The sequence below is a fragment of the Strigops habroptila genome, assembly GCF_004027225.2.
Source record: "Strigops habroptila isolate Jane chromosome 13 unlocalized genomic scaffold, bStrHab1.2.pri S16, whole genome shotgun sequence".
Taxonomy (NCBI): Eukaryota; Metazoa; Chordata; class Aves; order Psittaciformes; family Psittacidae; genus Strigops; species Strigops habroptila.
Genome location: NW_022651054.1, coordinates 2,173,645 through 2,198,406, shown reverse-complemented (window position 1 = coordinate 2,198,406; position 24,762 = coordinate 2,173,645). Strand labels below are relative to the sequence as shown.

General features: G+C 41.4%; 1 protein-coding gene across 8 annotated transcripts in view; it reads right to left on the bottom strand.

Annotated features, from left to right (window-relative positions):
- The window catches only part of CUX1 (cut like homeobox 1), a 273,385-nt gene that overhangs the window by 18,480 nt on the left and 230,143 nt on the right, over positions 1-24,762 (bottom strand). For 7 of the 8 annotated variants that reach the window (XM_030472165.2, XM_030472166.2, XM_030472170.2 and 4 more), the window contains 3 exons: positions 23,922-24,110; positions 18,876-19,140; positions 2,182-14,050 (listed from right to left, as the gene is read on the bottom strand). The exons of the other annotated variant lie outside the window; for it this stretch is intronic. In XM_030472165.2, coding sequence (XP_030328025.1) covers positions 13,339-14,050; positions 18,876-19,140; positions 23,922-24,110 — 1,166 coding nt within the window. In that variant the 3' untranslated portion in view covers positions 2,182-13,338. Of the gene's footprint in view, positions 1-2,181; positions 14,051-18,875; positions 19,141-23,921; positions 24,111-24,762 lie in introns of those variants that run through there. 8 annotated transcript variants of the gene reach the window in all.

Below are 24,762 nucleotides of genomic sequence, written 5' to 3'. Positions count from 1 at the left end.
CCCTCCTGGCCCAGCCACTCCAAAATAAACAGCCCCCAGCAAAGAACCACAGCGCTGCTTAATAAATTCACCCTGTAAGGACAGAGATCTCATAGAAGAATGGATTATTTCCAAGGATACTAAGATAATTACATGGGTAACTAGGAAGAGTTCAAGAAAACAGTTTGAATTTTCTTATCAGTTTCCCATAGCTTGGAGCAAAAAGAAAATAAAATGCTCTCCTGTAATCAAATCATGTTTTCTGAAGCCCTCTCTTGGCAAGCACACAATTTTTTCACCACTTAAACCAGAAATACTTAGAAGAAAATGACTGCTTTTCAAAATGGAAAGAAGCGGGGCTCAAAAGCACCACATCAGCTGCTCATGGTATGTTCTCACCTGGTGGGAACATGATGCCACATGAAAAAATACCCCCCTTCCCACTGAAAGACAAACGACCTCTTGCTGACTACCTCTTACTACATGGCCAGTACCTGTGGCACTGAGGTGCTCACGAGGGACTAACTTATTCCAGCCCCTAAGGACACCATAAACAAGGATTTCTCCCATTAACTCAGCAAATGCCTGTAATATTTCCTACATAAAACCTCTCCCTTGCTACAGCATCTAACTCCAAAAGCACCTATTTACCAGCAGGACAGTGGGGACATACAGCCATGCCCCAGTGCGGACCAGTAAGGGTCTGTGGGAACACACAGCATGTGCTTCTGAAAAGTAGATTTTCAACACCCTTCTGAAGGGCTATCAATGAAGCTATCATGGAAGAGCCAACTACATCCATGGAAGAGCGTATCTGCTCCTGACTTCTGAGATGCATCCTTGTGGTTTCAGTTGCCTTCCTAGTTTCCCAAAAAATAAACTTTTGGAGATTTAGGCTTGAGAGAACAGTCTGGTTTTATCCTGGATGCATGCTTCTGAGCTACAATGAACCCTCTCCAGCTTCTGCTATACCAGGTCTGTGCTTTCACAAGTATAATGCAGCTTTTGCTTACAACCATGCGTGTGATTTTAATAGTTCAGTGTTGATACCACCATACCTAAAGAAAAATGCAGGTTATAAATACACAAATTAATCAACTTGAGTCACGGCACTTTGGAAGTGTAGCTGTTTAGTATCGAGATTAAAATGATTAGGGTCAAGTTATACAAGATAACACCATTTACAGCAACCAACAGTTTGACCAGTGGCTAAAAAGTAGGGGGAGAAGAAAAGGTGTTAAACCTAGAACCTTTATACCATGTGGAACAACCTGTCACAGACATTTCAAAAGCAGAAAACAGACATTTATAAAGAAATAAAGGCATTAAATACCCTATTCAACAGGACTACAGCCCACAAGGAGGCACGCAACACAAGAACTTGCAGCCTGGTAGGAAAGATATGATATGTACTGCAGGAGAGGATGTAAATAAATGTAAGTGCCCCCAAATCAGCTTCAATTCACAGTTAAAACACAGAATGAGCACACCAGGTAAAACAGCAGCACACAGGCAAGTGCACGCACACACACATCCTCTACCTGAATCCCAAAGTATTCAAGCTAGAGATTTTATTCTACTAGTTTTTAAAATAGAATTCCACTGATGGATTACAACAACTGTTTCTCACCACACTTCAAATTCGAGGCTCTGTAAAGACTGAGTACATTTATAGGAACAACTTATCATAAGGCACTGGAAGAGGAATTTATCTTTATAGGAAGTATCTGAAAAAATAAAGAGACAAATATATGGGAAAATTCTTTTACACTTTCAGTTTTGAATCTAAAGCATTTCTGACCTCACATGATGTCTTGAATCTCATTTGTCAAAATCAGCTAATATATGGTTATGGTGCTCAGAACAATCCCCCTTGCAGTCTCAGACCCCAAATCCATCTTTTTTATCTATGAAGGCAGGTGCCCACCTCCCAGTGACTGCAGCAGGAACCGTCACACTTGAATTTCACTGGAAAACAGATTGAATGTGGAAATCTAACACTTCAACATTTAAGGTATTGAAAACATTTCCCTCTCCCCTGGAAACTGATACACAGAAAGTAAATTTTCCTCCCCTGGAGAAACACAAATCCCCACCAAACCCCCCCCGTCATCCCCTGGACATCACCGAACCAGAACCACCAATGTAAATGTTTGCTGCTTGGACTCAGGTCTCACCTTAATAAAGACAGCCCACGCGGAATTGTGTTTGTATAAAAGATATTTACTTCAATTATCACACCTAGGGTGCTAGTGAATAATAATAATAATACATCGTGTGAGTTTCATACAGTGATATTGCTTCTCCATATCATATAGGGACCGTTGTACAGTGCTGAGAACAAACATTATATGGCTAACCAAACAAAGACAGAAGAAACAATGCCATTCTGCTGACGGAGGGAGCGCTGCCCTGCTACTGCCAGCCATATAAACTCTTACTTTCTTTATGTTTAAACAAATACCAAGAAATAAAATGTTACAAAAGATGAGTCACAGCAACACAACGTGGGCTTCTCAAAGCTACTTGTACAAAAAAAAAAAAAAAAAAAAAAAAAAAATTTTTTTTTAATTCTTTTTGGTCAATTGGGTCTTTGTGAGGATTTTTTTTTTTCCTTTTTTTTTTTTTTTTCCTTTTTTTCAACCTGTGATTGTGACTATAACAAACAAGCTCTAAAAACATCTAAGACTTAGTGCGTTACAGGAAAAAAAAAAAATATAAAATACTGCTAAAAATGTAAGACACCACAATACACGGGGGGAAAACTGAGCTTATTATTCAAAATAAAAACCAAGAAAAAAAAAAGGTTCTCAGGAAAAAGTACACCACTTTCTGTTTGAGTTCATCTTGTGCTGTGTTAGTAGTCAGGGCATTTCCAAGGTCTGCCCATTCTCATGGCAAGTAGTTATTGCACAAATGCAAAGAGTTAATTTTTTTCATTAAACAAAACAAAATAATAAATGAAAAGGGACATGAGGGAAACAATTAAAAAGAAAAAGAACAGAACATCCCCCTCCCCCCCCCCAGCCAGCCTCCATCTGCTTTGGAATTATCATCCAGATTCGTACAGCGACATTCTCGCAGCATTCCCAGCGAGTGCTGCTTTCCCAAAAGGAATGGCAGAAAACGCTTTTCAACACAGAAATGCATAGAGGATTCTGACAGGAACAACCTCTTTTGTTTTGCAGAAGTTATCCGATAATTACCAGAGGGCTTTCGTTTTGTCTCTCTCTCCTTTTTTATTCTTTCAGACTATGCCAGAAGGAAAGAACCTCGTGTGGGAAATTCATCTGATGGTTTTTAGTGGGACACCCTCGAAAGGCAAAGTGCAAATTTGCTTCCAGATCCACAGAAGTGGTGATGTGCCCTGCAACTAGCTCAGCACCGTCTGTCTTTGCCCACCATAAGGCTGTACTGCGGGGCCGAGTGGTTCGGTGCTACCAGAGGCCCTTTGCGTCGTCCCTCGTGCAGACACACGCTCCCCCTGCCACAAGCAGGGGCAATTTTGAGCCCAACAGGTTTTAGTTTGGCTTAATGCAGCTCTTTCTCTTGCTCGTTTGCCAAGCGTGACCTAGCCAGGGAGAGCCTGTCTGAACGTGTTCCGACACTGCAAGAAAACGAACCACCTCCTCCGTGACCGAGATCAATTCACAACGTGTTATTTCCAGAGTTCACACCAGGAAAAGTTGCTGCTGCACAAGGTGATTTTTTCTCTTTTTTTCCTTGACCAACTTTGAATGAGAAGAAAATCAGCTCTGAATTCAGAAATTCAAACATATGCCAACAAAGATGAACATCACAGGAAACCAGTCTCTCATTTTAAATTAACACTCTCGAGTAAATCACTATGTACTTTGACAAAGGGGCACTGCATCTTCATGACATTCTCAGTAGAGGCTCTAGGAGGCTAAGGGTATTTTCTCTCTCTGTATATTTTAAGTCTCTTCTCTCACAACTGAGGCTTCTTATTCTCAGTCCTAAATTATTTTAAAACTATTTAAATAATATTATTTATTAGGCATTTAGATAAAATACTTTAAAAAAAGAAAATGATTGCTCTAGAAAACACAACAGGGGCACAATGATATGGATACTACGACGAGCCGACACCTCCCGCTCCACTGCTAGGACAGCCCAAACCTTCTCCAACGTCCATTTAGGGGATATGTATACTCCTGTTGTGTTTGTATCAAACAAAAACAAACCTCAAAAAAGAAACTGTTAAAATTAATCTCATAAATAGGAAATATTAGATTGTTTTCCTAATTACAAACCACCTTTATATACTTCACCTTATGATGCTGTAGAGAGAGCAAGCTTGGAAAATAACACACACAAGCGCTGGTAAGGGCTGAGGATGCTGGTGGGTGAAAGCCTGTTCTTTACAAAGCCAAATGAAGACTGGAATGACTTTACAGTGCCTTGCCACCCAGAGACCACGAGGCTCTGGGCATGGAAATGAAGACAGCGTGTGTCACTAATGGCACAAGAGGACATGGTCACAGTTAGCAATGGCTGAAGTCCACAAGTGTTTCCTGAATGCTGACAGACCTATGAGTATGCTGGGTGAGACTGAGCCTTATGAGCATACTGTGGGTGATGGTGGACTTTCTAACCCGAGACCCCACCGTGCTGCTGGAGCCAACCCAGAGGGATATGTATTTTTTTCTTCCCCAGGAACCTGAATTCTCCTAAACTAGAGCTTGTGCTCGCCTGCATTTGGCAGCCGGGACACGAACCTCCAAACGCAGAGCGAGAATTGCTATTGCACAAAGACTTCACACAGTGTTTGAAGTGCTCATCAGCGATGGGGCAACTCATGTCGGGCCACTGAAATGCTCCTCGATCGGTGCTTGCTTCCCCCCCTCCCCCCAAAATGAAAAGCGGCTGTGAACGCTGCAATCGAGATCACTGTGCTTTAGATTATTCTCCACAAAGAGATTCGGAATTAAGGCACATAGCTTTCCAAGTAGAGAAAGTTTGTTAAATAGGAAATTTAGGTAAGTTTCAGAACCTAAAAAAACTGAATGGGAAATGCGGTAACATACAGGATTTTGGTGATATGCGTGTTGAATGAAAACAGAGCCATTTCAAGCTAAACTAAAATCTTTCCCCCACAGGAAAAAAAGAATTGATCCATGATCTCCATCTCTCTAGAGGAGGCGAGAAGGAAATGGAAGCCCTGATCAAGGAAAAAGACAAGTACGATACAAATGTGGCCTTGCTTACTCCCCACACACCTCCACTACAAACTAGATGCTCAAGTACTCCTCACGTAGCCTGTACCAGCATCCAGAGGTAACTAGGTACTTTGGAAACACTTTTAAAGCTAGTAATAATTTACCCACATATAAATAATATGTCAAAATAACACTAAGGGTCTAATGTAAGCTAACAAAAGCCAGAGAAGTCTGATTGAAAGACTGATTGTAGAAAAGTTACTTAGAGATAAGATTGTACTTCCGAGCAAGCCAAGTTTTACTTCTTGTCTTGAAAACACAGATGTTCGCCTTCTAAGAGGAGCTGCGTAACAGAGATTTCTATTTCGTTCCCAAGAATACTTGAATTTTCAGCTTAGGGAGAGCAAGAATGAATTGCTGCTTTAATTTGATACTTGGCTTATTACTGATCAGCTGTTTTGGTGATTGTTTTAAAGATGTCTTTACTGTTCGCCTGCCCACTGCACATAGATAGGGGAGAGTGCATTTTACATGTACAAGTATCTAGCATATTAACTTCTTGGATGTTGTATTGAAGCAAAACCTCCAGACCAACTGTTACAGGATGCTGCAGTCAAGGTTTGGCCCTTCCTTTCAAAAGACTTGGCTTTTGCACATCTCAGACCCTTGGAATTATTTTGATGTATTCTGAATGTGACCTTCCCGCTCCTCCTTAGCTAAACCCGCGTAGCTCAAACAATCCAATCTCTCAGATGGACAATCCCCTCTTTACACCACGGAACTTATCTGACAAGTGGGAAAATGGCATCCTCTAAGCATCAAAATACAGATTGGTTTTAAGCCCTCACTCACCTACACCCCAAATGATTTCATGAATTTGGCTGTAGCAAGTCTACCGCACCCTTAAGACGAAGCACGCAAATACCACATATACAGAGGGGCTTTTCCATACTGGAATCCTGTACATATACATATTTAACAACTCCTAAAAATGCATATTAATTACCCGCATAGACAGAAGAGGATAACGCAACTTAACGCCGTTATTCTTGTTACCAATAGAGAGGTTGTGCTGTTAAGAACATTACCACAGAATTACACAGTAACTATGCAAAAACAGGTATGTCACCATAACAGCAGGAAATTCCTGGCATGACTCTCCATTTCCAAGGATCTTTGGATGAAGATTGTACTACGGAGTACAAATAATCTCTAAAATACAAACAAAACGCCAAAGACACGATGTCAGGGGGGCTTCAGGCATCTATTTTTGCTGTACTGTTTCTTGCAGTTTCGCTATGGTGAAGAATTCAGTCATTCTCTGCACTTGGCTGTTTCAAAATATAAGGAAACTGAAATGATACTATGAAACCAACGGTTTTAATAATAAGACATCTACAGAACTGCGGCAAAAATCTACTGAAATCACTGTGAGTAAAGCAAACTTGAAAAATGACAGCAATTGTCCTTCACAGAAGAGCTGGGCAAGGAAAAATATAATAATCTGATCCATTTTTTAAAAAGAGACATTTCCTTATAATGCCAGAACATGTTTGGGAACAGCAGTGAAAATGAAGCCTGGGAATCAGGTCAGGTTTTTTCCATTCACGAAACAGCTGCAGAAATGCAGACTTTATCATGGACAGCCAAGGACTTTGGGTTTGACATGGAATGGCCACGTTTTGGGAAAAGCAGGTGTAATGCCTCCAACCAGCCTTTGCTGGTACCAGAGGATGCTAGTGAGGAGGCTCACTATTAAAGTTCAATGAATGACTTTCTTCAACTGGAAAATGACCTTACAACTAATAAGTTATCTTAAATATGCCACGGAACCACTTGGCAGGGGGGGAATCATCCCTGAGGAGAGAGATGGCACCACTTACATACCTGTTTTTAAGGCTTTTTGAAAACTTAAGTGCACAGGCCTAACACTAACCTTCTCCAAAAGGATAAATTTCACCTTCAGAGCATAAAACCTTTAATCTTTGCATATTAATAGGGTAGGGCATAGTAAATGACCTGGTCATGTAGGACAAACCAGTCCCTAGGCATAGCATAAAGCGTTTTTCTTGCTATAAAGTTCAGTATTAACTATATTTTATATATGGCATAGTCAATATATCTCATAAAAGAGATGGGAAGGAAAGAACAAATTGATGAAATAATACTTCTACATTTCAGTGCTCAGATACATACGTGAAGGCGACAGGGGCTGCTACATCACTTTTCAAACTAAGAAGGTTAAGCTAGAAGAGAAATTCAGATCTCGTGCTTTCCATGCCAGTGATTCTCCTTGCAATTAAAAACTATTCAGCAAGATTTTAAACTGCTGGGGAAAGAAGTCTTTTGTTTCTATAGAATTTTAAATTCTCTATTTATTCATTTTTTAAGAAGTTGATTGTATATGCAACACAAAGGAAGAAAATCTTGATGTTCAAACAGTGGGGCAGGAGAAAGTGCCAGGGAAAGCAGTAGGCCAACACAGGAATGAACTGAAAACTGCTTTGCAGCCGTTTTATCTGAGTTAAATTAAGGAGTATAAAGCTATAAGCAGCTTGTCTCATCAGGGCCAAAACTGCCACTCACTCACGGGAAAGATTTGATTTGGTTTTAGTGAATTCTATATCCAGCCTCCACCTAAGAGCCAACTTTTCTTCTCCTCCTCCCATGTTTCTGATAGTCTTCTTCAAGAATTGCTCACAGCTCAGCCACGCACAGTGGCTGTAAGACAGAGAATACCCGCCGATATGTACACTGGGTGAAGAAGAAAGAAGGGATAATTTAAGAAACTTGCTTGTTAGGAAAAGACACAAACGAAGCAAAAATAGTGCCCTCCATCTGCATGGTAAAAATGTCACCACCTTACTTTTGGCTTGCAACGAATGCCAAGTTTACTGATCTCTTTGCAACCTTGCTAAAGGCACTGATCCAGATTACTTTCAGTTAAGATATCAGTTTAAATTCAAGTGCAAGGAAGAGTCTAAAACCCATTACTTTTTTTGTATATTCTCTTAATTTATATATGGTCAAAATGCTTGGGGTTTTTTTTTTTTTTCCCTCTAACCTGCCCTGGTTTTGTCAGGAGCATTTTTATTTCATGTGATTTTTAAGAATACCAGAAATTAGTAATTTTAAGATGGATAATGACTGACTTGTGACGGCAGCTGTGCTAGTAGGGGACTGCAATCACTGTTAGCGTTTTCCATTATTTCGTTACATTATTTTGTCATATTTCCCTCAATCCTAATTTCTCTGAATTTATCAGCTTTGGAGTTGAATTACCACCAGAATGACACACTTCTCTAACTTACTGTTTCTTCCATTAAAGAATTGAAAAATACCAACTTTTAAGTAATTGGATCAAAGAATATTGCATAGAATTCTGTCATGTTCGTGAGACCCCTTCTCTACACCATTTCCCTTCTGAACAAGTCAAAAATAATGCAAAAATCTTTCACCTAATGAGAAAGGCACAAAATTTGTTTTCCTTTTTAGCCATAAGATAGATCTTTTCCTATCACAGCAAGTTTATTACTAAAGGACTCGCTAATGCATGATATGGGCAGAGTGCACTGATACAGGTTCCTTTAAAGAGTGGCTCTGTTTATAGGCATTTTAGACATGAATAAATAAAATTGTAAAGTTCTATGTCATCAACAGCAGTTGTAATTAAATGCATTTCTGCCAATACACATGTGCAATTCTGTTGGCTGAAGTCTGTATCCTCAAAAATGGACGCATATTGACAATCCCATTGTATGACCCCTTTGCCGAGGGATACTCTTCCCTTGCTTTTAGCAAACAAAGTACTACACTTTTTTTCTTCCCTAACCATCCAGAGAGAAAAAAAATGACAATATTAACTGCACTATAAAGGTACTTCTGTTAAGATAGCCTGGGCCTTTCATTTGCAGCTTTAGTAAGAGCATAGAACTGGAAACAGAAAGAGAAAATAAACTTGCTTTTAGAGAACCTCAGGAAAAACCAGACTCTGGCATTATGGACTTTCTGAAAACTGCCTGTGCTTTTATCCATCAGGAAAAGAAGCGTTGTAAGGAGGGCCCTGCTGCCATGCTCTGTGCCCTACAAAACGACTGCCCCATGAGGTGAGCCCCACATCACATGCGCCTGGATAACACCTTATTTCCTGTGTAAGCAGTGACCCAAGAGGGTAAAAAGCCACCGTGCTACTCTTTGGCATTCCTTCTCCTCCAACTTTTTATCCTTTTAATTAAGTAAAAAAAAAGTTATTCTAATACACATTTTCCTAAAGCATTACTGCCAAATGCTGCACTCGATCGGAAATACAGGTAAAACCTTTCAGTGTTCAGTCTCTAAACTGGGGAGGTCTCTGCCAGTTTGGAAAGCCAGTAGGTAACTCATCTCCAACAAAGAGAATCTCAGCAGTAGTTCAAGCTAACCCATTTTACTTTCCACTGAAACAGGAAAGCAGCTGTGACCTTGGCTAAAAACCGGGAACAAACAGCTGGGAACATCACTTCAACACTACAAGCTCGACTGGAGGGTGCTCGTCTGCCCCTGCCCTTAAATAAGGTGGCCACCAAGGAACCCAAAGTGACCCCCAGCAGGATGGGCTGGGTCACCCCAATAGCATCTCAGCAGGCTAATCCACATTCAATGCAGATCATTAAATATGAAACAACAAAAGGAGCTAAGCCATTAATAAAGTGCCAAAAATATAGGAAATACTGACAGCATTTTATTTGATTAATTTTATAATAGAGACCAATGACAACCCTTGGCAGGATGGAGTGACTTCTGACTTATGAATGCTGTCTTTATCCAGCAAAATTACACAATTCAAATGTAATAATGGAGCTTAGAATTAACAGTTAGTGTTATAAAAGAAAGATTTCCTCTAGGGCAAGCTACAGATATGCTTTTTAAAAATCATTACAGCATTAAAAACTGGGCAGACGCTAAAGAATCCTACAGAACTAGTGGAAACCTGAAAAGCAAAACAAAAATAAACATAAAAAAACCAGAAGATCTAAGTTTCAAGGCACTTACGTATTGCTTATTAAGAAGAGAGACTGACCTTAAGTGCTGCATTTGCGTTCAACCTACGAATACAGTTCTGCTGTCGTACAATGCAGCAAGAGCTCTCAGTAAGCATCATGGAATGCAATCATATAGACACAGGCACAAGAACAGTTTGGGGAATATTAATTTAAAGAACAAAAATAAATCTTCAAACAGAAAAAAACCCCTCACTATGGAGAAAGCCGAGAGTAACCACTTGACTGCATCAAGCACCTGGATCTCAAATCAGCAGACAAGGACAGTAGAGACAGACTGGCAAGTGTATTGCCTATAAAAAAACCCAACCTGAACCAAACAACAACAAAGAAAAAAAATAAAGAACATAAGAAAATATCTGCGTCTTCCAGTGACAAGTTTTGCTTCTTGCCTGAAGACACATCTTGTTATGACTTGTATTAAGGTATGTGTATTTTTACCAGGACGTGCATTTATCGATGGAGCTGTGCTTTGTAAGTCAAACCAGGACACTGTACACATACAGAGAGGTAACACTTTGCTTCACCATGTTATTTCCCTCGCTGGCTGTTCCCGCGGACTAACTGCACTCCAGATCAGAAGCCATAACCGCTTCCAGCACGTGCTGTCACACACTGGTGTCTGTTATTACAAATCGCCTCCTCAGCTCATCATAGAAAGGGGCAGTTGCTCTCTCTGTTTCTCAATTTTAGGTTTGCATCACAAGTCCCCAATTACCCAAGGAGGTATCCTGAAACAGCTAGCAGTAAAAATAGGAAATAAATCCCTGCCTTTCAGCCTCCTAGAGCCTTCTTTTCTCAATCATGAAAAGGACTGATTTTAGTGTACTGATTCTTAATTTGTGAAAACTTGCGCTAAGTGCTGCTGTTGCATGTTAAGAGACTGTAAATGAAATACATAAGTTCTAAAACATCATGCAAGAAATGTGGTTTCACATCTTACAGTCAAAAATCCTACTAATGAATTAATACAAGCACACTGAGGTGTAATATTGGGAACATACCTTTAAAGTCGGAACTCCTCTCCCCATCCCTCCCTCCCCCAAAATCAGAAAAGTAATATTAATTAAACTTAAGAAGTAATGAATGCACCATTAAAGTGTCATCAAAAAGATGCTGACCTAAGACAAAAGTTCAATGATACACAATACGGTCAAAAAGTCTTCAATCAATAATATACAGTATGACAACTACATCTTGTAAATTATACCCAATACTGCCGGCAGTCTATCCCTCTAAAGAATATTTGCCCCCTTTCATCCCTTCCTAACAATCAGATAATAAAATACAGCACCTATAAATAAGCAAAAAAAAAAAAAACCAAAAACAAAACAAAAAATTATATATATATATATATTTATATATATATATATTCCGAAATCATCTATTGTTAGTTTTAAAGATATGGCAATAAAGGAGTCTAAATTAGCAAACTTGTAGAAGCCATAACTGATAAAACAGCTTATTGAAAAAAGGTGGCAGTAATGCACTCTATGTGTGCACAAGTACGTAAGAAAATACACAGACGTATAAAATTGCACGCACACACTCACGCACACACATCCTTCCACACACCTCTATGCTCACGCATATACATATAGACAACAGGAGGAGTTAGAGACAAGTTAGAATTTGATTTGTACTTTGATCAGCCCTAACCTGTGCATAAGAAAATGGAAAAAAGGCTGTGTTTCTGCAGGGCAGAATGGTCTAGACTGGGACTCGAGAGCACGAAGGTTTTGGTTTGGAGTTTGGGCTGTTTCCATCCTGGTAAGAGCCCATCTGGTCATTGCCATGTACTCTTTATCCACGCAAAAATAAGCTTCCCACAACTAAAACGTATTTAAAATCAGTGCTTGTGGTGGGAAGAGAGTCAGTAAATGGCCACCAACAGCAGGAAAAGGTCTCTATCTGAGGCAGCTCCAGTCCCCTCTTAGTGGTGTGTGTGACAGCAATCGTACACGTGAACTACGTTTTAATCGATTCCAGGTAAGCTGAATGTTTCGGGATACGGGATTCGTCCCGAAGTAGCAGGCTGAAATGTTACTGGCCAACGTTTTTTGAGCGCTCTGTCTTTACTGAAAGGAAATTCTGTACACTACGAACCAAGTGAAATGATCAAGTACATGCTGTTTCTAAGTTGTCTCCTAAACCTCCTAGATATGAGGTCTGATCAGCGTGCTCTGTGGTTAGAGGTTAAAAAGCAGATTATAAAATACCTAGATTCAGATTTTATTTTTTTTTGTCCTGATTTGGCCTAAAATGGAGTGTATTAAACAAATTCTGGTCTGCAAAAGACCAGAATCAGTTAAAGCTATGAAACAATGTGCACTACGTGTCAATATTCTATTTCACTTACAAGAAAACACTAAGTCAGCTACCACAAATTAAGATATTTTCCTGATGTGACTTTTTGATTTTTTTTTTCTGTTTTTTGTTAAAAAATAGGTGGAGTAAATGTGTTCTTTTTTTTTTCTTATTTTCTTTTTTTAATTCAAAGTTTCAAACAAGATTTTCTTTTCCTTTTTCTTGAAAATATGTAGGAATCCAAACTAGTGTGTTTAGAGTCGCTTGACTGTGCAATCTCTTAGTGGCAACTGAACAGCTACAAAAAACTTTTCTTTTTTATTTTTTCTTTTTTTTTTTTGAAAAATCTCCCCTTTTTCTTTTTTTTTTTTTCCTGGTTTAAGAAGATAATAGTGTATTATCGCTCTGTAGCCATTAGATGGCAGATAAAAAGCCCCCTTTTAATATGTGGGTTTGATTTTTTTTTTTTTCTTCTTTTTTTTTCAACTGTTTTTTTTTTTTTCTCTTTTTTTTTTTTTTAAAGCCCACACCAAAGAGGAGGGCACAAGGCAAAGCTGTATGAGTTATTCCAGAAACTGTGGAAATTACTTAGGGCAATAATAAAAACACTTCAGGGTACAAAAAAGCTTGACTACACATTTCAGTTTTCTTCCTCGAAAACAACAAACATAAATTGGGCTTAACGCTCCTTTTTTTTTTTTGTTTTCTATATGCACCTTGGCCTATGGCGTTTTTGCCCTGTGGCCCGCAGGGCGGTTAAGTGCGCAACACAATAAAACCAGTAGAGGTCCAGTTTCACTTCCCAGCTCTCCAGAGTTGGGTGAGTTTTAATCTCAAAACTCCCACTCGACGGCCTCTTCCCGACTCGCGGCTTTCTCCAAGCGGTGGATGATGTTGTTCAAGTTTGCCGCTTTCTTTTTCCTCAAGGAGCTGTCTCGCGTGTTCCTGGAGCTCGCCGCCTCCGAGAAGCCGAACAAGCTCTGAAGAGAGTTGGCTTTCTGCGAGCCTGCGGCTGGCGTCGAGCTCGTACTTGGCACACTGGAGATTTTCTCTGAACTTTCTTTTGACTTGTAGGAGCTCTCCCCTGTAAGGACTGAGGTGGAGGCAGCTGAGGTAGAGGCATCCCCTTCCGTGGCAGAGTTTGGCAGTGTCTCCAGAGCTTCTCCCGGGCGCTGCGATGCTGGCGGAGAGCTCTGGCGCGGTGCTCTGAGCCTGCCCTCGTCGTCGGTGTCCTCCAGGCTCTCCGCCTGGAACGGCTCCGCTTTCTCCGAAGACCTGGCGCCTTGCAGTGCCTCTTCCCCCGCTTCGAAAGCCGACTCCGCTGGCCCTCCCTGAGACTTTGTGGTTGCATTGTTGTACTCATCCGCCTCCGGGCCACTCGGCTTTCCTTCAGGTGGGCCTTCTGCGTCCACGCCATCGCAGCTATCTCCCTCGGAGCTGTGAGCGGCCCTGCTGCTTCTGGCGGAAGGAGAGTCGCTCGACCCAGCCTGGCTCTGGCTCCCGGCTTGGATCTCCTCGATGAACAGCTCCCGGCGGATGCGAGACCTAGGAGACAGGGGAGAGGGGTGGTCAGCGGGTCATCACCAGGGACACCACTGAAATGCCCCTTCACCAGGCACCGTGGTGGGCTACAGGCACCAAGGTGGGTTGGTGGAAGCACTCACAGCCTAAACCCAAAGGACTGACTGAAAAGGCAGTTGGAAGAATATGAAATATTATCAAGATGCTTTTAATTTCATTTTCGCTGGCCACACGCCTGCTGTGAAGAAGGACACAGGCTCCTCCCTGGCATGGTGGGAAGGCAGCAGCCACAAACAGGATTTTGAGCAGATTAAGGCATTTCTGGTAACTTCTGCAGTGCTCAGTGTTGAGACTGACCCTCTAACTTCAACCAGGATTTTGGTATCTACTGTAAATCTGATGCTGATGACTGTCCCTTCTAGTAACCACAATGGGCATTATGGAATGAAGCAAAAATGTAAACCTCATGCAGAGAATCAATTTGTACTTAAAATGATTGGTGAAAACCAATGACAGATCATCTTCCCTGTTTTTGCAAGTTTAAATTAGGTAACGTGCATAACTGTATGCTCAATTTTTATAGCACTGGATGTGGTTTAAGGGACAGAGATAAAGGCTCTGCAGTTTCCCATTCTCATGAAAAGTCTGACATCAGGAAGGTGAAACTTTACAACACGCTGGACCAGAAAAGGAATGATTTTAAAAATACAAATACATTTCTAGTAGATTCAGAAGAAAAGAGTTTGCAAATACGAAACGATTTGGATTTCTACTAGAAATGAGCTATAATTTGCCTAAACAAAACACAAACGAGGAAAATTGATAATCCCCTTGGTGTTCTCCTGGTCACCAAGGAGGAATGAAGATGAAACAAAGTCCATTGTTCTGAATGTGCTCTGGGGAAGCACAGCTTTGACAGGTTGTCAGTCTATGAGCTAGTCTGACTTCTGCCTCATATTTTTGTTCCAAAAGTCGATTTCAGAACATGAATAGTGACGAGGCAAGCAGTGCATTTCAAAGGAATTAATGCACTCCATGTGTGCTTAAAATTGCCCAGTGTGCCACCTTGTGCCTCCTATTGTTTGAAGCGTGCAGTAATACCCCAAACACAGTACCCGTGCCATTTAACTTGGTTTTCTCTCTTCCTTCTCTGTTTAGGAGCTCCCAATATCCTCACAAGTACAGAAGAGCTTATGAAATAATCTCAGGGTCAAGGCTAACTCTTCCTCTGCACTACTCTGTCAGTAGGAGGGGTTATGACCACTGTTCAGGTCCCACTTTGCAACCAAGAGGGAGCTTCAATGACTTGTGGTCAGGGATGAGACTACAGACACAGGGAGAGCTGAGCAAAACTTTATGTTTCAGAGTGAAGATAACACTGTCTCAGCCAGGGAGAACTGCTAAGGGTCTTGCAAATCACAAGTGAAATGCTGTCCCAATGCTGATGGCTGTATGAATTTTTCATTTTCCCTAAATATGCTACGGAAGACAGCACACAATGGAGAAAAATTAGGATAAATGCAGAACACCATCTGAATACTGCTTTTGAAGCTAATGATATTATTGACTTACTTCAAATGCAACAGAGTATTTCAGCAGTACTTGCTGACTCTACATTTTTGAAGGATTTACAGGGTCTGTAATTTTCCCTAGGAGAATTATTCACCTAACAGAAGACCACAGGTGCTAACATTAATTTTCTATTACCATTAATTGCATGCATCCTGCAACACTGATTATCAGGCTCTATTTATGCCTATAATCTCCCTGCACGGACATTGATCCAGAACACACTGCTTCTGTAACATTCCCCAACTCAGGAGAGGAAATGGGTAAGAGCTTTGTGCCTGCACGGCATTTTAAATACCTCAGCTCCAGCAAGATACCGAATGATGACATGCTCACAGGGTACCACAGCCCTACAGAATGCAGGTTTGATGCCTGTGGAAATCCTGGAATTCACACCCACTGCATTGCTTCTGGAGTCAAGTCTGGCTCCTGATTAACACAGTAATTAAATCCCTAAGGTAAAGAAGATCTGGTGACAGCAGCTAGGAAATTCCAGAGAGCATTCCTCTCAGCAGAAGGTGTTGGCCTCGACGTAACACATCCTGTGGGCATTCATCAGTGTAACTCAAAATATCAGAGATCTCCTGGGGTATACATTGAAGTTCCCTGTACAAGCCTTCACACCACATCTAAACAAGCACAATGCTACTACAGTTTGCTGAAAAATATGTCCAGAGTAAGAGCAATGAAGTTTAGGATCCAAGAGGACTAGATTCGAATTCAAGAAAGTCTGGTTTAATTCCTGATGCTTCTGTAGCATCAACCCTGTGACCTCACTGAGTTTGTGTGCCAGTTTCCACTTGTGAAGTGGGACAGAAATCTCTACCTCTTATTCTTTTGTACCATTTTTAAGACAACAGAGCCTCAAACTCTGATGTGTCCTGTATGCGCTTCACTACTACAAAGTAAAGTATATTTATTTTTATGTTCTGAGAGCTATATGATTGGTATGGGTGCAAAGCCATAGACTGGGAGAAGCTTGCACACATGTCAAAATCCTTTATAGCTATTTATACTCTGAAGTTAATTATTTCTTTGGCTGCTGAGGATGGTTTGTTTTTTTTTAAGTTTACTTTGCTGCATAAAATAAATGCTAATGTTGACTCCCCAGCTGGTGAATATAAAGGTAGATTCTGCTTTAGCAATCACCTTTGTGAAATGAGGTTTGGGCTGAATCCCCAAGGCAAAGCATCGCTGCAACAGGATTCCCAAGAACCAGGAAGAAAAACTTTTCCAAATCTGTATCCTGCCTTATCTGAAGTTATTTTAAAGAAATAGATGGTCTGAAATGTGAACTGCTTTTGTATGAAGACTTCCATTGGGAAAAGAAATGGCTGAGGGAGAGCATAAAAGAGATAAATAAAGTTTAGTGTGGACTGGAGAAGATGAAGGAGGGAAAAAGTACATTCCTCGTAATACACGAGCTGCAGTACAATCAGACACTGCTCCCTCAGCAGAACACGTAACTGTACCTCTTTTGCAGTGCCCTGCAAATGATTTAAGAGTACTTCATGCATGAAAACTACGAAAATTGTTATACAAAGGAAAAGAACAGGCACGTGCGTTGATTTTTCACTGGTGGCAACTGCTCATAGGACCCAGGGATCCAAACAGGCTTGAAATCTCTCTTTACAGTCCTGGAGACTTAGCAACACATCTGGGAGTAGGTCCAGATGCCTCAGTGCTGTGAGGCTGGTGCGACCCACCAGCTTACAGCACCTTGTTTATACATTTTTTATTCTGTACACAACTGTCAGCACCTAGTCTACATGAATGTATAGCTTGGTGTGGCTAAACACGCTGATCAATCATGACTTGTCACTCTTTCTCGCAGCACGCCTAAGCAGGAGATCTCATGATAATGAGGAAGATGACACATGCCACCAGTGCTCCCGCACTCGTCTGCGTAAGTGAGAACAGCACATTTTGCTGTCAGGCCGAAGGGAACATATTTTCATAGGCATTCCTCCAACTTGTGTATAATTGCCTAGAAGTGGGAATTGGAAGAGAGGCCTGCATGTGGAGGACTCGGAGCAGTGAAAGAGGCTGCATCTGTAGTGGATTCAAGTCAGCGACATTCAGTGTAAATATGATTATTTGTTGGTTCTAATTTCTTAATTTTGTATTGTTTACTATAAATATTATTTAACCATTGTGCATAGTGTTTCTGAGCTACCTCATTAAACCAGGCTGCTCCTGCTCCAGCAACTTCTCTGTTTAAAGCTGAGAAGGGACAAAGTGGAAAACACCCTTTAAATGTTAGCAGTTTCCTAAAACAAGTAAGTTCAGCAATCTGGACTAATTGGGAACATTACTGGCTCCGAGTGAAGGAGCAGAGTAGTACTGAATCTCGTGTCTTCACTCTACCTCTTCAATATTCATTAGCATCAATTTCTTGGAGAAAAGTCTGCCGCACTAATTAAGATTCCCAATCCTAAGCACAGCTGATAATATGTTTATTCAAATCCTTGTAATTCTTATGTGCCATTCTAATGTTTCTTTTTATCGATGTCTCTAGGCCAAAACCTGCTTCAATCTTTTAAATGTGGAGAAGGTTCTTTCTAATATAAGAAAGGAACTAAACAGACCAACATTTTATGAGGACTCAACAATTTAATCATAACTAAATCATTTTATCATAAATAAATCTGCACCCACATCTTGACTTCAGGGTTATCGGTTCTCTGTCCTTCAAGACTGTGTGGAGCTTCCCAGAAATACAGCACATATTGTGCCTATTTTCAGAGCTCTGTGACTCAAGATCTAAAAGAAAACCCTGGTTTTGCTCTTATGCAGGAAAATATGAAGAAAGGAGCACAGTTCTGATGCCATTCAGTAGAGGACACTTCCAAGCACCCCCCACCAATTGACCCAGGCACAACACAGCCACCAAACACCTATATGTGTGTATATACATGCGAGTGTATTTCTGTGTGAGTGTGAATATGCAAGTGAGACAGACCAGTCTTGCTTACTGCAGTGGGATTTATAAACATTCAATAGTGGACATCTCTAAATCCACGCCCACCCCAAAAGCAAGACTTTCTGTTGAAAAGCACTACTTACATCAATATGTGAATATTGCTGTTCCTCAGAGATGACTTAAAATTAGTCTGGAGCTATTACTATTAGTTAGAACCTCCCTGCTGTCAAAACTGTTCATTTTGTACAACTGCTCAGTGCTAGCAGAAGCAGACACAGCTTGCTGAAGCAGAGCAGCACCCTGCCCAAGCAAACAGAATAAATCCTTTAGGAGCAGGGCTCCCAGGAGATCTCCTACCTGTAGTTGTGGAACCAGTTGATCACGGTGCTGGTTTTCAAGTTGAGCTGCGTAGCGAGTTCCTCAATGGTTTTTGGTGATGGGTATGGCTTTTGCTGGTAGGCTCGTTTCAGAGCTTCTTTCTCTTCTGGTGCCAGCACCACCCGGGGCTTCTTGAGCTGGTGCTGTGGCTGTGGGCTGGCGCCCTGGCTGTAGTCTATGCCAGCTGAGGAGGACTCACAGGACTGACTGTCGCTAACAGAGCTGTGTCGCCGCTTCATGTAGGCTGAAAGAGAAGCACATCGGATGAGCCTCAGCTGAATACAAATGCAAAATCAATGAATGTACGAGCGGTGGAATAAATGTGAAGATGACAGATTGTGGATGCAGCGATGGGCTGTTTGGAGAGAGCAGAAAGGAAGGGGCATCATCAGAGATCAGAGGAAAGCAAATGTGGGGAGGATGCAAGAGGCAGAAAAAGAAGAAAAGGGACAAAAAGATGGTAAATCCACTGGAAACGTGCCAGAGTTTTCCGATCTTTCAACGTGGGACATAAATAACAGGGTTCAGGTAATACCACTTATTTCAGATGCACTCTTTTGAGTGGTGAACGTCCACATAAAAGCCTGATTATGATAGCTGCACTTCAACTTAACTGGTTTTGGTTGTTAAACACTGCGGGTGTATGCCAAGGTCTCTCTAACACTTAAGGTCTCAGAATTAATACGACTGTGAAGCTGAAGGCAGCCGCAGCCACGGTTCCAACACACGATGGCGCCCGGCGCCCAGAGATCCCAGCGCTGGGCTGCATAACCCGGCAGGCGTTTGCTGCTTTTTCCTACGAATTTCGCTATAGCGGTGACAGGTTATGAAAGAAAAGCAACCCACAGCATCCTCCCCCCCTACACAAGGCTCTTTCAAAATTAATATATTTAAGAAAGCTCTTGCTGCACTGATGGCGCTCAGTGAGGCTGGTGGCAGAAGCCTGTGATACCACTGGTGACTCTCCTCCCGGATGGGGACAGAATTATCCTGGCAAATTCTGCAGGGAAAGGGTCTCGGCAAAGGCTGTCACTGACTTGATTGATTTTCACTGGGCAAAGAGAGGTGGGATTTCCTGCACCTGGCGGTATTGTGCACAAGCATTGCTAATGAGGGGGCTGAAAACAGCAAATACAGATGAATCTTGTCAATAAAATCTTCAATGGTCTGTTAAATACCTTCTAGATATTTAAGAGTTGAGGTATTCAAGAGCTGCAATTTGGTAACCTCGGCTATTAAATTCCAGATTACACCAGCCTGACATCAATCCAGCAGGCACTAAATCTCCAGGAGCTCCCATCAGAGCCAGGGACCAACGCAGGGCACGTTGTACCAGTCAGCCACCAAATTCTTCAAGAAATAAATTTCTCTCTCCTCACAGCTCTGCCTTTAGGCTGAGGGTGCACAAAGAATGAAAATTCAATGCAATCCAAGAAACTGCATGTTCAAAGCCCTTCTCACACAAGCCAACTTCTTCTGGCAGAGCTCCCCACAGACTGGCCAGGTTTTGTGTCTCCAGTGGGTTCAGCATCCTGTCCTTTATACAGCAGTACGTCCAGTGGGACCTTTTTACACTGTGTCTTACTATCATTGAAGTGAATTTTGAACACACTCTGTAACCTTTGGGGGTATCTGCATGACTCTCATTTTATTTTTCCTGAATATGACAGATTACCTGTGGATTGCCTACTGTGTAAGATCACCGATATGGAACAGAACGTGAGCTGTTCATGATCCATCACTCTGCCATGATACAGTCCTGCATGCATTTGAAACAACCATAAAAAGCAAAATCGTGTTTTGGTGTTTATTTAAGTTGTTCCAACTGGATGTAGAACTGCAAAGTGACCTCAAGTAAATGCATTATTTCAATGTGACCTATTTGCCTTATTTTTGCAGCCTTCAAGGAACTGTTACAACCTTCAACCATGGAATTAATCACTCCAGCAATATAATCTCATATTTATCTAAGGTCCTTCATCTCAAAGCCTCCTAGGTGTTATTTCAAACTTGTATGAACATACAAACTACATACAAGGTTTCCTTGTCTCCTCTGATAGCACAACCAAGGGGGCTGAAAACCAGCATCTATCACTTCAGCAACGTGCAGCAACTTAAAGGAGACCATGAGACAAACCAGAACCTCGCATGGAAGATGTAAAAGGTGTTTAGGCTATCTCTAACTGGAGCTTCTGGAATTCAGTCAGGCGACTGAGTTAACACGAGACACCCGTGCATCAGGACGCTCTGAATCTCTGCTTTCTCTGCTCTCCAAAGGATGGCATTTCTGGCAGGTCAGAGCTCCCATCTTTAGACTCCTGAGGTCAGCACGGAGCAGTGATACCTTGGGAAAGATATCATGCCCTAACACTCACCTCTGCTTTTGTAACCTCACACTGGGATCACCAAAGGTGCAATGGCTGATTTGGGGGTCTCTCATGTGAACGGAATAAATCACATAAATGCACATATTTCCTTAACATAAAATTAAAGAGGAGGATGTCCCACTGTTCTGTCATAAGCAATTGTTTTCCTGCAGGATTATATATTATCAGAACAAACTTCCAGGGGGCCAAAGGCACAACCGTGGCACTTCCCCATGTGCTGAACTAGCACCCAAGCTTTTGGCTTTAATGGTGGTCTCTGGAAACTTCAGATGATGTTTATAAAAGCTTTTCCTTTTTAATTCTTATTTTAAACATATGTGCTGCGTGTAGACAACATAAGGAGATCATTCAGCACATCTGCAGTGACAGCAAAGCTCAAACTGGAATCCAAGTCACAAACACACTTTATTTCTGGAGAAGTCTGATTTTTTGCCTGTGATCGGTCTCTCCTTCTCAGGAAACCTACGAAAAACCCCCACCCAGATGTAATTTGGGCAAAGGTCTGGCTCTGGGTCTCAGACCAACTCGTCAAGGCCAGCTCCATCCCCAGTTTTACCACCTTTTTTCCCTGCTGCTGTTGCCAACCCAGCATCCCTGCATCCCTCTGGGAAGACTCCCCAGCATGTGCTCAGCTCTAGAAGCAGCAGACGCTATTGCAGAACTCGTGGCTGCCCACTGAGGTAAAACAGAGCCCCTTTTAATATCATTTTTATCTTATGCTGTATTGAACAAGATTATTAAAAAGCGAAATAATGGGGAAATAAAGGGAATTAAATTTTCTCCTGACAGCAGGATTCAGTACTGTTCTGTGAGGAGTGTGACGTTACCAGCAGCACACACACCAGGAGGTTGTAAGGAGGAGGAATGAGCTCTTCCAAGGCTGGAAAGGTGGTGCAGGGTGTCTCAGCCTAGTGAGTGTTCTGAACCCCCAGCTTCCTCCAAAGAGGTTAGTTAATGCATGCTGTACATTTTCAGAGCCTCTCAAAATGGACATTTATTGCACAAACTTCAGACTATGGAACAGAAAAAGAGATCTATGCAGCTCACCTTTATCATAATTATTAATTTACCCCCTTAATAAAGTGTGGCAGAGAAATAATTGATAATAATGTTTCACTGGTAGCAGCTACAGTGGCATTGTTCTTTAACCGCCATTAGCTGAAGGGAAAGTTAAATTCTTAATGTGGCTCCAGAGCAATTCAGAAGGTTAAATCACAGGATCCTTACCTGCGTGAAAGGATTCTGCAGAAAAGAGAGGCTTGAATTCACTTTAGACTGCTCTGCTCTGAGGACAGCACTTACACAGTTCAGAGTCTCAACGATTTATTGCCTTATCTCTATTCAGGTGCCATCTATTAGAGCACATGTATTGCACAGGATTTGATAAGAATCCAGTTTAGAAAATAGTTTTGAAAGGATATTGTCAGCACTACTTTTAAATTATTTGTATTTTATTTTCCTGCATTATGGGCAATATTCTCTATGAGGCTATAAAAACCCAGCTAGCTGACAAGTTTATTTCTGCCATGTTTCTAACACAGCAAAACCCATCATTGTTCCCTTTGGTTTACAGCTGTAGGTGGGAAACCCAAGTGGATTTTACTCTCCATGGAAGATCACACACGATTTGTGATAAGACACTGCACTACATTATATTATACTGGTTACTATGACAAGGATTTGAATTTGTTCTTAAAATCATGCAAGACCACAATTTTCCCAGAAGCTCTCTCACTGCAGTTTTAAATATAATCATAAAGTTCTTGATCAAATGTGTTAATGCTTTCAGGACATCAGTCAACAGCAGTGCTTTCAGTGCACATGATTAACGCCGTCTGTACTAATATCATTAAGGGCTAGCTCAAGAGATGTATATATCATTAATTAGTTAACTGCTGATAATGGCAGCCTGTGAGTCGCTCTTGTAAAATCACATGAATGTACTAAAACCAGGGCTCTGCATAACCACTGGGTTTTAGTAATGGATTTGTAGAGAGCAAGATAAAATTTCTGGATACACTCTTTACTAAGATACCCAAGAACAACTGAGGTGTGTCACAGGTACATACTCATGACCTAGCTGTTTTTTGTGAGCATGTATTGACACAGTCACCTTCCCCCATCCCTGTGAAGGCCAGAAATTTAATTATTCTCAAATATCCTTTTACAAAGACTGCATTTTTCTTTCCTCCTAGTGACCATCAGCGCAGGACTGGCAAGAAGCTCTCTCAGGAATCAATGCACAGTTCTTCCAGCCCAACATCTGTGACCAGCTGCAGCACTATTAACTAACAACCCAAAGCCAGCTCCCAGACTCACATTTCTCATTTGGTAAGGCAAGGTATCAGTGATACACCGGCGTCTCAGTGATTAATCTATAGGAGAATATGGCAATGATTTCATGACAGCTGGTGAATATTCAGGGTTTGGGGTTGGTTTTTTGTTTGGCTTTTTGTTGAGATGTATCCGCTTGAGCTAGCATCAAACACAGCTATGAAAAGCTGTCAGGAAGTCCTTTTGCATAACCTTCATAACGCTGGATCAATGCTGCCTCTATACTATTTATGGAGAATTATAAAAGACACGGTCATCTCTGAAAAAATGGAAAGCCTGAGTCAGCAGTTCTGCTCCAAGTTACCTTTTTTCTCCATTCGTTTCATATCCATCAGCTTCTCCACGTTGTTGGGATCGTTCAGCCACAGCTGCATGCGGACAAAGGGTTCCCGTCCCTTCAAACTCAGCTTGTGCCAGGGCTTCGGGCGAGCCAGAAGGTCTGAGACAGAGCCTTGTGTTAGCCCTAGGATTGTCTCCCCAAACAAACGCTGACCTAATACGAGATTGAAAATCGCATGAATTCAGTCAGCTGAGACGAGGCTAACTATACAGACAGAACACGTCTACGAGATCATTCATCAATTATTCTTACTTCAGAATTGCTTGAAAACCCAAGAGAAACATTTAGAAGAGTAAAAGCTATGCCCCCCACTAAATGTGTAAATATTGAGCTTTAGTTAAATCCTTAGGATCTGACTGTGGCAAAGAGGGGAGCTCAACACGTTTGGGGAGCGGGACCTTACAGGGAAACAGTGTGCAAAAAATAAAATGAATGAGATTAAAAATAAACTGAACTTTTAGCTAAGCAGGCAACTAGTGAGAGCAGTGAGGCTACTTAGCTTTTATGCAGGAGGGTAGTGCAACAGCTTCATTCCAACAGGGCAGTCCAAACATTTCAAGCAATCAATGAACCAAGACCAATGCACCCCCCTGCATTCAGCAATGGTCATGTAAGTGTCCCCAAAGACACATGCACATATTTTCTGTGTTGTACTATCTGTGGTGTTCTGACTGTGTCTTACTAACTACAGATAATCACATTTTACAATATAACAGCTTTTTTTACAGCTTCTACAGTGCTTCTAGTTAAGAATACTTAATTTTAATTCTCCTTCTAAATGCTATCATCTAGTATGGCAAGAACT